The 18,379-nt window shown below is 39.8% G+C and overlaps 2 protein-coding genes across 2 annotated transcripts; both read left to right on the plus strand.

The window, feature by feature from the left end:
* Positions 1 to 1,504: 1,504 nt before the first annotated feature.
* Positions 1,505 to 6,136, plus strand: LOC129192660 (potassium channel subfamily K member 16-like). The gene is made up of 5 exons (XM_054796905.1): positions 1,505 to 1,732; positions 2,262 to 2,376; positions 2,457 to 2,623; positions 2,720 to 2,876; positions 5,541 to 6,136. Exons 1-5 carry the CDS (start codon positions 1,520 to 1,522, stop codon positions 5,747 to 5,749), a joined length of 861 nt encoding a protein of 286 aa, XP_054652880.1. The 5' UTR covers positions 1,505 to 1,519; the 3' UTR covers positions 5,750 to 6,136.
* Positions 6,137 to 9,280: 3,144 nt separating this feature from the next.
* On the plus strand, positions 9,281 to 17,938 carry kcnk17 (potassium channel, subfamily K, member 17). Its single transcript, XM_054797375.1, has 5 exons — positions 9,281 to 9,496; positions 14,572 to 14,686; positions 17,189 to 17,355; positions 17,436 to 17,604; positions 17,688 to 17,938. Exons 1-5 carry the CDS (start codon positions 9,281 to 9,283, stop codon positions 17,936 to 17,938), a joined length of 918 nt encoding a protein of 305 aa, XP_054653350.1.
* The last annotated feature ends 441 nt before the right edge of the window (positions 17,939 to 18,379 follow it).

The raw sequence follows: 18,379 nt of genomic DNA on the forward strand, positions 1-18,379 counted from the left end.
TTAGAAGTCTAGAATAAGCCATCGTCTAATTTGCATATGATGTAAAATGCTGTAGGAAAAAAGCATAACTTCGTAGGAGAGGCAAAAAAGTGAGTAAAAACAGCTTAATTAAAATGGCTATTAAGAACTTTTTTAACAAATAACATTGCGCTATGTTTATTCTATGGCTCACATTAACATGACTCAAGTGTTGTTTGTGAGTAGCATACTCTTCTGGTGAGTGTATGTAATAGCGACTGGTTTATCAATTACTTACATTTACCCCAAGAATTGTAAGATAAATCACTTCATTTTACAAATAAAGAGCAGCAATAGACTACAATAAAATATAAACACATTCTCCCATTTTATCCAGGTAGTGTGCTGCTGAAGTTTACTGTACATTGCCGGCTTGTGACTGCCCCTTGGGAGGGGCGGGGGAGGGGGTTGGAATGTCCCCAGACCCAGCGACAACAACATCGTCAAGTTGGCAGCACTGATTGGAAACTGAAGGAGGTCATTACTCAATATAACAGTCTGACTCACAGTGTCAGCTTACAAACAACATTAAACTCATCACAAAGCAACTTAACTTTCAAAAGGTTCCTAGGAAATATACATTGCATGTATTGGATTCCGTTAGATAGGTTATGCAGTTTATTACTATATGATTAGTCAATATGGAAAGGGAAATTCCTTCACAAAAGAGCAGTCCGATTCTTGGGGGTATCTGTCCCAATACTGAATGATCAAAGCTGCTGTTGTTGTTGGCATCTACTCTGTGATTGTTCTCATGCTTTGTAAACACAATAGCCATAGAAATCCATCAGATTCTCTCTAGAGATGTCTTTCAACTCATTTTTTTATAGCCTGCAGTCAAGTGCCGCTCAATGCTAGTGTCATAAAAAGTCAAATGTTTTCTCCCCCCATGACCGTAAACATTAACGACTTCCCAATCTGGTAAAAATATATATATATATATTATTCAAACAGGTGTCTTTGTGTTAGAAAACCTGTCGTTGCAATGTACAACTCTGCTGGACTACTTAACCAACCGAAAGCAGTCAGGTGAAACATTAACTTTTGTTCTGCAGACAAGATGCTTCTTTATTAGTGGACACCGTTAACACAGTGTGTGCGTGTGTGTCCAGATGTCGCCCTAATGGAGAAGAGGTGTTTAGTCATCACACAAGCGACCCATAAATCACAGCCTGGCAGATACTGGCCCTGGCTGACCAATCAGAGGAAGAGCAGTGAGTAGGGATGCTCTACCTTTGGAGCACAATCCAGCTATCACGAGACAAGGCTTTACAAAAGAACAACACTTGCATTTTTACAACTAAAAGATAAAGATATTAAGTGTCATCCTTGGGATTTTCTTCATCAGGCTCAGCAATAATGGCAGCACTTTGCTCGGAATCTGTCAAAAGATCAAAGCATTTCTCCAAAGCTCCTAATGTCTTTAAGGCTTTTTTCCACTGCTAAACCTCAATCTGAGCACAAACCTGCAAGACCACTGTTGCTTTGGGGCAAATTTTTGATGGCGAGGTTCCAGCTGGTCCGTGTCAAAGTGAGCTGGACAGTACTTTTGGCTCTGGCCCACCTCACGTACCTGTTATTTGGCGCCATCATCTTCCAGGTCCTGGAGCGAGAGGCTGAGAGAAACAACCGAAACCACTTCCAACTGGAGAAGTTGAATTTCTTGGCTAATTACACCTGCTTGGATGGACCAGCCTTGGAGAAGTTTGTTCAGGTCTGGCTTGTGTTTGTTCTTGTCTGTTAAACTGCCATGAATGTGATAATGGACAGAAAGCTTAGTCAGTGTAGTTGTAACCCTGACAGCTTGTCAATGCAATATCGTGTTAATCACTCAGTAAATATGAAGTAAAAGGAGTAAGGGAAACGTGGAACAATCTATTTTATTAGAAGGCAAAGTACTGTCCATACTCATAAAGTGTTAAGTGGTTAACTGCCTGGTTTAATAAATGACGAATCAATCATATCAGAATCTACTGTGTACTAATTGTTATCACGTGGGAATGCTGAGAGTCATGCGTTTATTTTTTTGATGCTAAATGCTTTTCATTAATTCGATTAAAAGCTTTCATTCTGATATCAGCTCCTTTGCCGCTCACAGCCTATCAGGGGCTTCTTGCTATGATATGCATATCGTACAACATACTGTACATTATAGTCAGCTCTGTTCTTTGTTTGGCTTTTTAGTTTGGTAAAAGGATTACTATATGAGGAATCATTAAAAGACTGTGCTGGTACATTCATAGGTGATCTTAGACGCATGGGAAAGGGGTGTGAATCCCTCGGGCAACTCCACTAACCCCAGTAATTGGGATTTCAGCAGCTCCTTCTTTTTTGCCGGCACTGTGGTCACAACTATAGGTGAGAGCCTTGAACTGGGTTAATTTTTCAAATGTATGTCTTGATGTATGCTGAATGGCCTATCCTCCCATAATTCACAGGCTATGGCAACCTCTCTCCCAGCACTGTGTGTGGCCAGGTGTTCTGTGTGTTCTATGCCCTGTGTGGGATCCCACTCAACCTGGCCTTCCTCAAACAACTGGGCAAGTGTCTCACTCTTCACCTAGGTCGCCTGGAGAGAGGGATGGTCTCTGTGGTCCCACATAAGGTAATGCATCTATAAAGCAGTTTTATGACATATGATGATGCTTTGAACTATATTTGTTTTGCTGACTTTTTAAACAATGTGTTTCCTGTGCTTGAGGCTTTGGCAGTCATCTCATTCTTCGTCACGGGTAGCCTGCTGTTTCTGGTCATCCCTCCTCTTCTGTTCAGTTACGTGGAAGGTTGGACGTTTGGCGAAGGCTTCTACTTCGCTTTCATTACTCTCAGCACCATTGGGTTTGGAGATTATGTGGTGGGTGAGTAGACAGCATAAACAAGTACTATATGTGAGGAAAGGAGGGTGTTGGAAGTGTACACCCTACACGCAGAAAATGTGCTGTGCGTAGGGCTCCATGATACTGTACATGGGGGCCCCATTTTGCAGGGGGCGCATTCTTGGCAAATGCTCAATGGATGTGCATCGTTGTAATGAAGCATAGATCACCAAGTCAGGGCCGCTCACCTGTCAGTCACAGGTAGTGTAATGGTACAGCTGCTGCCTTTTAAGGCAGAGGGCACATGTCTGTGCCTGACAGTTTTTTTGTTTGTTTTTTTTTGTACTAAAAATAACTTTTGGAAGAATTTGTTTGTCTTGTATTTGTACTACTCCAAAACATGCATGTAACTAAATACAGGTCCAAGTCAAATAGTATAAATAAGCTTTAATGGATCAGTTAGTTTCTAGATATGCAGTGATCGCAGCTGCCCGGGGAGGCCCAATGTGATTTTTTTCAAATAAAAATCTGCTTTGTCCCCAATTTGGCCACGGGCGATGTTGTGGGTCACACGCTGACATTCACAATTGCAACTAATTCAGCTGGGATAGGTTCAAGCTTCAGTGCAACCCTGACCAAAACAAGCCATATAACAAAAGGATGAATGAATTGATGGGTTTCATTAGCAATAAATCTGCAATGTATTTACCAACAGACATGTTAATGTACACGCTAAACATAAAACAAAACCCATCCGTCCATTTTCTATAGCGCTTCTCCTCATTAGGGTCACAGGTTATCTGGGGCTATCCCAGCTGACAGGTGTTAAGCAGAGTACACCCTGGACTTGTCACTAGCCAATCACAGGGTACATATAGAGAAGCTAACATTCATACCTATGGACAATTTATAGTGTCTCCAATTAACCTAACATGCATGTTTTTGGAATGTGGGAGGAAACCAGAGTAAGTCGCACACGCACAGGGAGAACATGCAAACTCCGCACAGAGATGTTCCAAAGGAGATTCAAACATGGACCTCCTGACTGTGAAGCAACCACTACACCACCTTGCTGCCAAAACCCATTTTATTATCAGAAGAAGTTATCATCATAACTTGAAATAAACATTGTACTATAGTCAGTTAATGTTCATAATAAAACTTATGTAACATATAAAAACAGCAACAGAGCAACACCATTTATTTTTTGGGGGCACAATATTTTGTCACAGAATTTGTTGCTCATGATTATTTTTGCCCCATGGACCAATGAAAGAATTGGTACATGCCAGTCATGTCCACTACAAGGTTGTTCCAATAGCAAACTATCGGTGACGCCTTGACTCTGCTGGAAAGCCAACAGGAAGTAATTTATGCCCCTTTTCCACTGGGCGGTACCTACTTGGCAGGGCATGGCTCTTCAACTGACAAAACTATTTTTAGTACTCTCGACTCTGCAGTTGTATACACTCAGTATACACTTTACTGCACTGGTATGTTTTCTTGCTGCCCTCAGTCTTCTCTTGAAAGAAGGGTCACCTTACTATCAGTCACATGCTGTTGTTATTGTTTGTCTGACTTGTTCAGATGCGTTCAAAGCGCGAGCAAAATTATTTGCAAGTAGAAAAACCGACCACCCCTGACTAGAGCCAAGCAGAGTGGGAAAAGTGTCAATATTCCAAAAGCAGCATTATAAAGATTGTGATAAGTACAGGTACTTGTACACATTCATTTTGCATTTGACGCAGTACTGTGCATTAAATACAATTTGGAAAGAAGCAAAAACAGAGCCATCTAGTGGGAGCACTGCTCCTAATGCTGAGTCTTGGCTTAGTGGTACAGGGTTCCCTCGCCACATCAGAGTTCAAATTTCGTAGCTTCACGCTATCACGTTTTTTCAGAAATATATTAATTAATAATTCATGCTCTTTTGTGGTTGAATATTATTAGCCAAAACGTGCATATTTAAATGTTATGTACTTTTTGCCCACATTAAGCATTTCCATAAAAATGGCTAAATGAACTAAAATGAAAATATAAGGCATTTGAAGTACGCATTCAAAGACGTTGACTTAGTATTCTATGCTAGTCACTAGGTGTCAGTAATGCTAATGTAATGTTTGGTGAGACACACAAGCACCAGACTGGATCGCTGGAACAGCATGCTTTCATTACAGGTTGGCATTATCTCATAACATGCACAATAATCCCTAATAAAAACACCCAGTAACCCATGGCAAGCTGACCCTCAACTCTGAACCCCTCTAACTTCCTGTCCGCCACTCTCCTCCAATAGGGAACACATTTATAGCAGCGCACACAAGCACGAGTCATAGTCATGTCTTAATGGCTTATTTGCTCTTATTATGTCTACTATATTGGGTAATACTCATAGGTGACGACAGGGTAGTTCATGTCCAGAGGGCTCTAATACTGTTTAAACATTTATTTAAAAGGCGGAATCAGGTTTTCTATGGTCTAACTACAAAAATGGTCCATTTATAAATAAGGAATCCTACTTCATGGAAATTCATTTACCACAGTCGGGTCTGGAACCAATTAATCGTGATAAACGAGATTACTATATACTGTATCGTAGGTGATTCCTGTTCTATATTGTCACTTACTGTAAGTATCAACACCTCTTCTGCTATAGTAAAATGTTTCTATAAAATACCCGACTAAGATTTTTTTTTTTACTTGCAGGTACTGACCCAGGCAAGGAGTACATATCTCTGTACCGTAGCCTGGCAGGCATATGGATCATATTTGCTTTGGCCTGGCTTGCTCTTATCCTCAGCATGGGAGCCAGGATAATGGCGTATATAATTGGCCTGACACACCCAGGTTTTAAGAAACAAGAGGAGGATGAGGATGTGTCATCCAATAAACGGGAGGACACCTCAAAGATCTGATACATGATGTGAAATCCTTTCATTTTAGGTCACAGGCAGTGTAGTGGTACACACAGCTGACTATAGCCAGCAGGAGATTGATTCCCGCTCATTGACTGTGAGTGTTTGTCTTTATGTGCCTTGTGGTTGACGAGCGACCAGTCCAGCATTACACCACAAAAAAATCTTTCACCATTTTTGTCATTAATGTTGTACATTTGCCCATATGGATGTATTATTTGTGTGTTGCGTTGCTAAAAAAAACAAAAAAAACACTATAAGACTACCTCAATACATCCAGTAAGAGTCAGCACACACTGTAAAAACCAGGGGTGTCCATCGAGGGCTGCATACAGAAAAAGTGAAGGGTGCAGGGGCCACTTTGATACATTTTTGACATTTTTTGACAGTTGGACACAAGTTTGAAGTTTGTCATGTGCATTATTGCTTATTTGGTCTTCACAGTCTGTGAGAACATAGCAAGTGTGAAGAAACCTGACATTGCATATAGTCATATAGTCTAAGCTATCTGAACAAAACATGGAGGCCTTATCTTTGTGTTGTAGGTGACAAACCACATTAGTGGAACATCCAATACTGTCATACTGTTGGTTAGTGTCATTAATTCATTCCAGAAGGTCTGATTCCAAAAGAAACGGACACTAACCGAATCAATTTTTCCCCCAAGAAATAATGTCCATCCACTTAATACCTTCCAGAAAGCCAAAGATGTTATCACAAAACATGTTTTTATAGCTGTACAATTATAGTTTGACATGCAGAAAACAAACTGAAATACATATACATGACGAATAAAAGGGATAAATGAACATTTAAGGTTACTTTTACCTTCAATTGATTCTTGACGTGACTGTCGCCAAAGACACAATGTGGCAGAAAGATCAACCAACATCACCTCCCTGTTTTGACATGAGTTGTTTTTGGAATTCACTAGTGTTTCTCACCTCAATACTGTAACCCAAAATTGAGCCAAATGAAGTGCAAGTACCAGCATTTTGATTTAAAAAAAAAGGAGACAAAAAAAGGTGACACAATTCTAATAACTCACAGGAAGATGGTGTCCGTGTTGCGTCGAGCTGCCATATTGTGTCGTTGGCAAAAGTAGTCTTCAATGAAGGTAAAAGTAACCTTCAAACATTTATCCCTCTCATCTGTCATTTATATGCATTTTACATTAATCCATGCATTAACATTTTTGAAAGTCAACCGCTGATGATATTGTAGACTGGCGACGCAACGTAGCTGACTTGCGGTTCCGGTTGCCATTTTGTTCACTAGGTAATAGGATGCTAACAAGGAAGGATGTTTTCTGATAAATATATATATATTAAGAAAGCAGATGGGCTCAGTGTATTAATAACACTATAGTTTATTAACAATATTGTACGCTAACCGGTGAATACACAAACCGAAGCAAAATTGGGGCATAAATTTTCGACGTTCACCAAAAACATGCTAACCGAGATTCCACTGTAAAATCATCCCTGATCACGGTTAATCGGTTTCAGCCCCAACTGTGATAACTGAATATCCACGAAGTAGGATTCTTTATTTATAAATAGAATGTTAGCATATAAAATCTTTTTATGACCAATATGTTTTTTAACATTAGAGCCCTGTAGACATGAAATAACACCCGTATAGTCACCTTTACACTCGTATTACCCAATATAGTAGACACAATGAGAGAAAATAAGACATAATATAAACTCAAACGTTAGCATTAGGAGCGTTCCTTGTTGCTGTTCCTTTTTTACTTCCAGATTCATACTTCTTGTGGATATTTTCTCTTCAGTGTAACACAACGTAACATTACTGACGCCTCGTGACCAGTGTAGAATACTACATACATGTCTTTGAATGCGTTCTCTGCCTGCCTTATATTTGTATTTGTTTATTTAGCCACTTTTAAGCTTGAATAATTATGCATATTTGTAACTAGTAAGTCACCATGATTTATTAATATGTTTAGAAAAAGTGAAGCTGCGAAATTTGAAGCGTGATGTGGCGAGGGACAACTATATTTGACTAACAATTAATTCATTTTAGTTTTAGAATATGCCAAGGGCCAATAAAAAGCAACTGGCCCCCAGGCCGCACTTTGGACACCTCTGGTATAAACGCTCAAGCCAAAGAAAGGGTGGAATCTTGTAATATTTGTTGTTTTATACACTTGTGTGTGTATTTGTTGTAAGATATGAAGTGAGAAAGTTGAGTTTGTGTTTGTGTAATGTACATGTAATGGACACTTCATGCACCTCCATCTCATGGCATAAAAACAGACAAAATATTACCTGTCAGTATGATGCCGTGCACACCCACCGTGATATATACAGTATTGTTAATACCTCTCTGATAGTGCCAATGAAAACTCAGCATCATTATCTTTGTTAAAGCTAAGCTCTCTTTTAATGGATGTCATCCAATTTAGCAGGTGTACATAACCTTGTAGCCAGTGAGCATACTGTATATCCGGACGCCAACATCTGTGTTTGTGTGCTAACGGGAAACCCCAGCAAACTGAGCATGTTTGGGCTATCTAAAACAAACACATTAATCAGCATGTGAGGTAGCCTGAGAGCACATTAGGCGCAGAGGTAATCCGAGGGGGCAAAAAAGGAGAAAAGTGGCTTTTACCTTGTCACTTGTGAGCAACTGATGGTGAGTGCGTCCATTTCATCGCCTCTTTGGCGCTGGAAAGGCCAGATAAACATGAGGTGCAGGAATAGCAAGGATCTAGTCATGGAGTCGGATTGGAGAACCTGGCAGTTCAACCTGGGAATGGACATGGAGAGATGGGGACGGACCAAACAGACAGATATAGCAACAACTGTTGCAATAGTATCTTTGCCTGCTAGCCAATTTAAGCAACTATGACAGCCATAATACTAATAGAAATAATAATAGTGAGGGTCATGTTAGTAATAAAAGTAGTAATATAAGAATATTGATGACAATGATAATATAAGTCAAACTAAGCCACGGGACGAGTAAAGTGTGTGTGTGTGTGTGTGTGTGTGAGAGATTGAATGTGATAACTTGGAACCATTGCTGGTAAATCCCGGGGGTGCAACATCGACCCCGCACCTCAGAGGGCAGCGCAGGCCCTGCCAGCTAGTGCCCCTCAAGAGCTGACACATGCAGGCCCCCAGCACCCAGCCACACACACGTGCGGACTCCGGTGGACAGTCCACCCAGCACCTGACCGGTCATGTCGCCTCTACAGACCAGATGTCCCTCCGCCCCCAACCCCTAATGTGCAGGTAAGGGGCAAGGCACCGGTACCTGTCACGTGAGCATTTGACCTTTCTGCATTCTATTCTTTACACTGGTCACACCCAGCCTCTCCCCCACACCCCCCTTCTCATTTCTCTGCACCACATTTGCATGGCAGGCCTCTGATGTGACATAAAGAGGAGCTCAGATGTGAGTTTTAGTTGCCTTTCTATTGTCAAGTCAACTCTTACGCTTTGCTGTCCACAGCAGGAGAGCTGTTCCATTCACCTGGAGTTTACCCTAAAATTCTTCCGGATGGGACTCAAGGACATATTCCATTTGGCCCGAGTGCCCTCCATCCTCATGCTCGGCTTGGTTTATGTGCTCTACGTCCTGATCGGCGGGGTGGTGTTTTGGAAGCTGGAGGGAGATCTCGGACAAAAGGACATCAGTCTTTTGTTGTTGAGCAAACAAAAGGTGTTGTCGACGTACACGTGTCTGGACCAGGATGGCCTTGAGAAAGTGGCTCAGGTGAGGACTAGCTTCACCACACACAATACCTCAGGCCAGTACCAAAAGGTAACGATACATATTGGAGCTGTCGCTACTGCTGCTGTGTTTCTGTTTTTGAGTTTGTAAAAGTTCATGCTAGGTGCAGGTGTTGCTATGTGAAATCAATGCCCACAGGAAGGACGTTCCGGTAATACTTAAAAGGACCAAAGTACGGCAAAATACTGTATTACGTCTTATCATGAATGTACCTTTTACTACATGGTTACAGCATGTATATAAAACCATACAACCTTGTTGGGGCTTTTTAAGGTGTTTTAATCGCGGTCTTTGTAGGCGGCGTAGGTGTGTGTCCCATTACGTGCAGCAATGAGCTGCCTCTTTTTATCTCTTTTTATATCCTTAGAATGCACAGAAAAGAGAAAAACGCGTGGATTGTGGATGATGGGCAAAATTCCCAAAAATAAATACAAAAAATAGTATAGTATACTTTAAATACTTCATAAAATAACATTTAAGAATTTTCACAAATCACTGGGAGTGTTTTTAAAATAAACTTCAATATTTCATGCAATAAAATGTAAGCATTTTCACAAATCAATTGAAAAAATAAACTTCAATATTTCATAAAACACCTCATAAATTTCACAAAGCAATGGGACTGTTCTTAAACTTAAATATTTTATAAAATTACATTAATATGGGACTGTTCTGAAAATAAAGTAAAATATTTCACAAAAAAAGAATTTAAAATAATAACCAACTTAAAATATGACTTAGGAAAGTGGTTCCCAAACTTTTCACAGTCACGTACCCCTTCAGACATGGAAGTCATGTCAGTCCTGCTGCACACTGAAATAACATAAACCACACAATGAAACATCTTTGATATATTATTAACTATGTTATATATTATGACATTACAGCAGTTTATCGTCTATCGCGGTTCATTGGTTCCATACCCAATCGTGATAAATCAATTTCCGCGATATCAATGTTAGTAAATGGAATATTTGTGTAGTTTGATTGTAGAAAACCTGCTTTCTAAATATGGGTTTTAACATTATTACAACCCTGTCAACATGAAATAGCACCCCAATAGTCACATTTACGGGCTTATTATTCTGTGTTTACATCACATTACTCAAGCTACAGGATCTGTGCAGGGACATAAAAGATGGCCGGCGCTAGCATAGCAAGCTACCGAGCGAACTAGTTAGCCTCTCCAATTTTCTTATTCTTAAGTGTTTCAAATGTGTGAGGAAGGACGACAAAGAATACAAAAACTTACCACTTCCACACAGAATGAGAGGAGAACCTTTTTTACCACTCCATCTCATCCACGGCATGCCGGCTCGGCTCCAGTGTCCATGCAGCGCACTGTTGACAACCTCAGTAAGAAAAGCAGCTATTGGCTAACCTAGAAGTCGCTGAGGTGATGCACCAAGCAAAAATGCACAGCAGCACAGAGCTAACATTATTAAAGCTCACTTCTGTGCATTTACGCACAGCATTAACATTTGTGAACAAGGACGAGGTGAAAGGAAGAATAGGAAAGACACGTTTGTCTGTGCAGCGTCGGAGAAAGTCATACACGTAAGTCTCAATCTGCTTCACACATGGTGTGTTCAAGGACCGCTGAACAAAGTGCACACACACACACACACAACAATGAACAACTTCATGCTGTCACCTTTCATCTACACTGCAGGACCTGCTGTGGCTGTTCACATGAGACGTTCGGGCGCGTTATGTAAATCTCTGTGTTCGGCGCTGATATAGTCAAGCCGTTTTTAATTTTAATCATGAAAACCCTAAGGGTACACGTACCCCACTTTGGGACCTAGAGCTTGGGATATTGTTTTAACAGGTGACAGTATTTGGTCACTGAACGTTTTTCCCAAAGCCAATCAATGAAGAATGCTGACAAACCACTACTGGTATGTCATTTTTATACATCATAAAATGATACGTTTTTATTAAATAGTTGCAAAAGTAAAAACAGAAAATGTTATAAAGTGCCACAATATTTTTGGAGGGTCGGCTTTTTTTTATACAGTATTTGCTACTGAAGAGAGAAAAAAAAGCAATTAAAATAAAAAATAGGATTCAAAAAAGTTTCAAAGCAGCACCACTTTTTTTCATGTACCGTCTTGGGTACTTTGAAAACTGGTAACACCTCACTCCTATAGTAGCTTTGGTGTAATATGTAATTATGTACTCTTAAGGCCGAAATATAAATAAAAATACAATGTAACACTTTGAGATGGAAAATCGGTTCTACTTTAAGCAATAAAATATTATTTTCTGTTACCTGCTGCTATAATGTTTTCCATAGACAAGTTTTTCACTTGCATCATGCAAAAGCTATCAAAGGATTTCCCTCTTAAGTGTTTGTGCATTGCAGTCTCTTCATTGAGAGTAGCTGTCACCCTGTGGCTTTAAATGCTTTAAATGCGGGACCATCTGATTTCCATCTCACCACATCAGCATGCTTGCATCCTGTTTTTACACTTTACTGTCAGACTGCATGTCTCCTCCTTAAAATACTTGAACAGATGTTGGATGCTAAGTATCAGTATAGACAAATAAATATGAGTATTAAATTAACAATGTCATTTTTTGTTGCTCTGATTCCACAGCTTGTATAATGTTTGCCATGCTTTATTTGTGTGTAGGTTACTGTGGAAGCACATTCATTTGCAATGTATGCACGTAATTATGACTCAGATGTTCAAGTTATTATTTACAGTCATACATAGTGGAAAGTGTGACTTTTTCTGACAAGCAGGCCAAAGTTCTAACCATGTCCAATTCAGAGTTGGACCCTCGGGTCACATTTGACCCATCATTCACTTCCAAATGTACACCACATCCTCGACTTCTATTCACCACACGTTCTCGCCAAAGGAAACTTGCTTTGGTGAAGATGACAGCTAGAATAACCGTGTGTCACGGGCACGCTCTCAATTTTAAGCTTTCACTCACAATAGTGGCCAAACTAACAGCTCTTGCCAAGATAAATGCATGTAAGAGGCATATTTCATTGTGACATTTTAATAGTCACATCCGATTCCGTTTGCGGGATCAACTTCCTATTTGGGGAAAGTTAAAGACGGGGCATCATTTAAGCAATATTCAAGAGGTTAGGTTGACAAAAAATAAGTTGCAAATGTCAAAAACACACACAAACTCAAAAAAAAAAAAAAAACGCATGAGAGAAATGCTGCACTTTCACGGAGCAAAACGGAAGTTAGCCAGGTAGCACGGGAGCCAGACCTGAGGAATGTTCACCTTTGACATGGGAGACAGGCTGAACGAAAGGAGAGATAATGTGACATGAAGTACTTCACAAAACACATTAAGGAAGTGAAGAATGATACTACAGCACTTCGTAAACAAATTGATGGGCAAAATGATGATGCAGAATGGATGTTTCGGAACAGTCTAGATCAGGGGTGTCAAACTCGTGCAATGGAGGGCCGAGACACTGCAGGTTTTTATCTCCAACCAGTTTCTCCAGCAGGTGATTTAATTGATGAGCTCCTTCCCTCAAATTGAAGGTGCTGATCATAAAAATCACCTGCTTTAGTGACTGGCTGGAAAGAAAACCTGCAGTGTCTCGGCCCTCCATGGCACGAGTTTGACACCCCTGGCTAGATGCATAAACTATATGATTGTGACTGGGCTTCACATTACAGACAGGTCTTAATCCAGAACAGCAGGATAGGGAACACGATGTTGCTTCAACAGAGCAACAGGTTGCAGTGGAAGGGAGTGAATGTGGACGTTAACAGCATAAATACATGAATTCCAGTGTCTGACAACTATAACACCATCAAACCTATCAGCATTGTAACATTCACCAACAATAAAAACACAGGGTGGCACTACCGAGGCAGACATCAAGCTGATAGGAACAAACGTCTACATCAACGAGTATCTGACAAAACACAATGCTGACGTCACCATGAAAGCACCCGACTTAAGGAAGCAGGGGAAAATGAAAGGTACTTAGAGCGCCAACTGCAAAATCTATACAAAGTTAAATGGAGGACCGGAGGAAGACAAGTACATCAAGACATCAAGACATCAAGGAACCGGACAAAAGACTTGATGGAGTTGAAACAATAAACCATCAACGCTACAATAACATAGATTATGGCAAATTCAACAATATGAAGCAGTACATTTCATTCATTAAACATAACCAATCAGTTATTACTTCATGTATGTCCAGAAATTGTGCAATTCAGTCCAACTCCAGTATTTATATATTATACAGTATTCTCAATATCTTGCTTTACTTGTCATTATTTAATATCCCCACTTGTTGCATTTTTAAAATGTTTATATATTTTTTCTACATTTATTTGAATATGAAAACAATGTGTTCCTATTTTATTATTTATATTAAATTGAATCTTACATTGCCTTCTTTCTTTTCACACAAGAAGTGAACACTGTGAACAAAATGAAAATGATAGAATGTAATCAAATGAAATATTCATTGTCAGTGTCAACATGTAAAAGTTATGGTGTGAATGAATTATCAGTAAAAGACAGTAAAAGAAGGGTTCGGGTTAAATAAGCTCGGCTTCTTCCTACTCCTTTTTGAACAAGTTGAATTGTGCAAATGTAAGCATGTCTGAAACAAATCAACCGTACCATACAGAAAATGATTTCTGGATAATAGTGTAAAATGTTATGGATAATTGTTGAACAAAGGAAAAATGCAAACGTGACAGATTCCTCTCTTTTGGGATTACAAGATGTTAGCGTGTTGGTGGGACTCTTTCAACATTCATAAGGTCAAAAGGTACGCTTCTCACAAAATTATTAGGATTCGGGGGTGTAGCCAAAGCCATCATTGATTGATGAGTCAATGTCCCAAGACCTTTGTCCATATACTGTAAACCTTGAGAAGAAGGGAGGAGGTTTTGTTGCATCACAGACGGTCTGGTCTTTCCCACACAGACGATGACCTCCTGAACGTTATGTCACAGACGCACTGACATACTTTCTGAGCCCTCACCCCCAAAACCACAAATGTCCACGCTAAAGTGTGTCTTTTGTGGCTTTGCTTTGTTTGTCAGGTTGTCCAAGATTCATCAAAAGCCGGCCTGAGTTTGAAAGCCAACAGCACCACAGATGGATTCTGGAAATTCACCAGCTCAGCTGTGTTTGCCGCCACCGTGGTCACAACGATAGGTTAGTACCAGAGGCGTGCAGGCACTACTGTGTCTCAGTGCTACCTTTGTTGTTTTATCATTCACTGTACATAATTATGTCCCAGAGTCTAGAGTAAGATACACAGCCAGCCCTGCTCAAAATGGCACCCTAGGAGAGCTCGTATATGGGCACCCTCCATCGGCGATTTACATACGCTTGCAGAAGATACTGAATGGCTTTGTTTTTACCATTGTTTTTCGTTTGTAAGATAACGTGTCCCCCAAAAAATCTTACCACATAATTAAATACCTTGTAAAAAAAAAAAAGGAATACAATAATCATACAATTCACATACAGATCACACACAATAACTCTATAAATATGTTACATTTACACTATGCAAAACGATACACAAAGAATGATGAACTATGATAACTACATACAAAAGCTCTATAAAATAGCCATATACAAATACATGCAAAACTAGACAAAAATGGGGGGATACTCATTTATCATCATTTGAATCAATATGAACATTTTAAGAGTTACGGTAGCATAATCCCTTGTTTATCACGGCTAATTGGGTCCAGACCCTACTGTGAATTTCCGCGAAGTCAAATTCCTTCTTTATAAATGGAATATTGTCATAGAGCATAGAAAACATTGTTTACAACCTTCTAAATGCCGTCTACACATGAAACAGCACCCCTATAGTCAACTTTACATTCATATTACCCAATAAAGTCGACATAATAACCAAAAATAATCCGTTTAAGACTTGCACATGCTTTTGTTGCTGTACTGTAAATGTTTTCGGGTGGCACAGACAGAAAGTGACATTGAGGGTTTTGAGTTGAGTTTTAGCCTTGGCGTGGGTCACGGGTGCAAAAGTAGCCTGTGTTAGGGATTATTGTGCCTGTTGTGAAATAATCAAACCTGCAATACAAGCCTGTTGTTCAGGCGATCAAGTCTGGTGCTTGTGTATGTGTCTCACCGAACATTACAGTAACATTACTGACACCTAGTGACCAGTGTAGAATACTATATATAATCACAGTGTCTTTGAATGCGTCTTCTGAATGCCTTATATTTGTATTTTAGTTCTTGTAGCCATTTTTCTGCTTGAAAATTCTCAATTTAGGCAAAAAAAGGTGTACAATTTGCTTAAATGTGCATATTTTTTGACTAATAATAGGCTGTATGCAGCCACAAAACAGCATGATTTATTAATATATTTTTGAAAAACTGTGGTAGGGTGAAGGCGCAACATTCGAAGCACGAAGTGGCGACGGACGACTGTAATTATATTGAAGGTGAATTTTGGAGGCCACGGTGCCCATAGCGTTTGCGTATATAGCCTAATAAGCCAGCCCGCCCTGGTAAAATACTATTATCTAAATAAAATTCATAATGAAGAGGAGGAGTAAAAATAAACCAAACTCCAAGTAAACAACAAAGTCCTGCCTATATTGGGGTGTCCAAGGTTTTTCCTGCAAGGGCCACATATGGAAAAGTCAAAAGATGTGGGGGCTATTTTGATATTTTTATTTTGCAAAAAGGCTGAAAAAATGGATTTAAACTTTAAATAAGTTTATCTTTAAATTGTAAAGACAATACGTTTGTGTTTTGTGTTATTGGTGACAAATTATATTATTACTAATTATTAGTAGCAACATTTCAGCTTTTCCTTGTTACATCACATCTTTTTGCTCTTATGCCATTGATGCTATTGTTTTTAAATTTAATTTCTACAGTGTGCCGCTGGCCAATAAATAAAAGAGCTGCGGGCCGCAAATGGCCCCCAGGCCTCATTTTGGACACCCCTGACCTGACCTGAAATGGAATGTGTGTTATAACAATGTGGCATCTTCTTGGAAGTGAATCTTACAGATTCAAGGGTGCTCTAAATCGGCTACGACATAATAAAACAATATACGCTTCCGTACATTAGAAAATATGACCGCAGGGAATGCTTCTAATATTTCACACACACACATACACGCACACAGCTCTAAGAACGTTTTTGTATCAATATGTAGAGTAAAATTGCAGGACAGCTTGAGCAAGGGACTCAAACATTGTAGCAGTATCAGCCAATTTAATAAACAGTACAGCCACATAGCAAGATGCAGTATATGGAAGAAACAGAACACTGACAACAAGGATATTATTGATCCTTTTATACATCTGTTACAGCTTTTCTGTTAGTTTTATGTATTCATGGCAGCTCCTATGCTTAGTTTTTCATATTGTTTATATACCCTGTATTTATTTACTAAAACAATGTTTCTGTCAATCTTACTCCTTTATTTATTCATCATTACTGGATAGGCTATGGATGAACTCTATTAACTTGACTAGTATGCATTTTTGTCCTTTTTCCCCTATAAGAAAATGGTCATATGTGAACATGAATGAACATACTATCAGTAACTGCTGAGAGAAGGATTAAATAAGCTCTGCTTCTTCCTACTCCTTTTCGGACATTTGGAATTGTGACAACTTGGAGATGTTATTTTATTGCTTGTTTGTGTTTTCCAGGTTACGGAAACATGAGTCCCAGCTCCACTGCTGGTCAGATCTTCTGTGTGTTCTTCGCCCTTTTTGGCATCCCGCTCAACATGGTGGTGCTCAACAGGGTGGGCAAGTACATGCTTGTAATGGAGAGAAACATCTCCAACTACCTGGAAGGGAAGACTGGCAGACGGGTGAGGAAAAGAATGCTGATCATTCCGCTCCTGTCCACCAAAGTGAAATGTTTCCCTTATCCCCTTGTGTCTTCACGTAGACATGCACACGCTTCTTCGTCCACCTGGTGTCCTACCTGTCTGGAGCGCTCCTCTTTTTATTTGTACCCATGATCGTGTTCCAGCTCCATGAAGGTTGGACCTACTCACAAGCCATCTACTACTGCTTCATCACCCTAAGCACCATCGGCTTTGGAGACTTGGTGGCCGGTACCGTTGAATTACACTGACGCACATTTGAACTTTGTTATCGTCGTCGTCATCTACAGGCATCATCGGGTCTTCCTTTGCAGACAATAACCCAGACCAAGTGTACCCAGAGTGGTACAGCGTCCTCATGGCCTCCTGGATCTTCTTCGGCCTGGCCTGGCTGGCACTCGTCATCAACCACTCCATTGACATGCTGGAGCGGCTCAACATGCACCTCAAACAGTGGTGGGGGGGGCATGAGCAGGAGGAACAGTCAGGTGGTGTGGGGAGCGACAACCCTGACTCACACGTGGAGGAGCAAGAGGAGGTCAATCGGCCACCTTCAAAGCAGTAAAGTACAATCAATTTGAGCTGCTTATTTATACTTGACAGGCGGTGTCCACATGAGAGATTACAAACTGGTTAACACTCACTTTGACCTTCACACATTTAACCTCTTTAACATTTAACCAGAAAAACAATGCTTTTGAAGTTTTCAAATACATATTTAGTCGATTTCAAATCTTTCTAAAGTTTTGAAAAATATATTATAACATAACCAACTCTGACAACGAATGATGTTTCTATTTATTGTACATATTATTATACAGATAGTATATATAGTTATATTTTAGTCAGAACACTAAATGAATATTAAATCCCCCCCCCAAAAAAACTAGGAGAATTAAGTAACATTAAAACGGGGAAAATGTTGATTTTACAAAAAATGAATTTGGAAGAATAAAGCCTTGCCGTTATGAGAAAAAGAAGGTGTGTTTTGAACTTACGGTATGTA

This window comes from Dunckerocampus dactyliophorus, chromosome 13 (genome assembly GCF_027744805.1).
Source record: "Dunckerocampus dactyliophorus isolate RoL2022-P2 chromosome 13, RoL_Ddac_1.1, whole genome shotgun sequence".
Lineage (NCBI taxonomy): Eukaryota > Metazoa > Chordata > Actinopteri > Syngnathiformes > Syngnathidae > Dunckerocampus > Dunckerocampus dactyliophorus.

Coding starts and splice junctions, on each gene's coding strand:
- LOC129192660 (XM_054796905.1), top strand. CDS start 1,520: ATGGCGAGGTTCCAGCTGGTCCGTGTCAAAGTGAGCTGGACAGTACTT. Junction 2,377..2,456: donor CACTGTGGTCACAACTATAG/GTGAGAGCCTTG, acceptor CATAATTCACAG/GCTATGGCAACCTCTCTCCC. Junction 2,624..2,719: donor TCTCTGTGGTCCCACATAAG/GTAATGCATCTA, acceptor CCTGTGCTTGAG/GCTTTGGCAGTCATCTCATT.
- kcnk17 (XM_054797375.1), top strand. CDS start 9,281: ATGGGACTCAAGGACATATTCCATTTGGCCCGAGTGCCCTCCATCCTC. Junction 14,687..17,188: donor CACCGTGGTCACAACGATAG/GTTAGTACCAGA, acceptor TGTGTTTTCCAG/GTTACGGAAACATGAGTCCC. Junction 17,605..17,687: donor CTTTGGAGACTTGGTGGCCG/GTACCGTTGAAT, acceptor CTTCCTTTGCAG/ACAATAACCCAGACCAAGTG.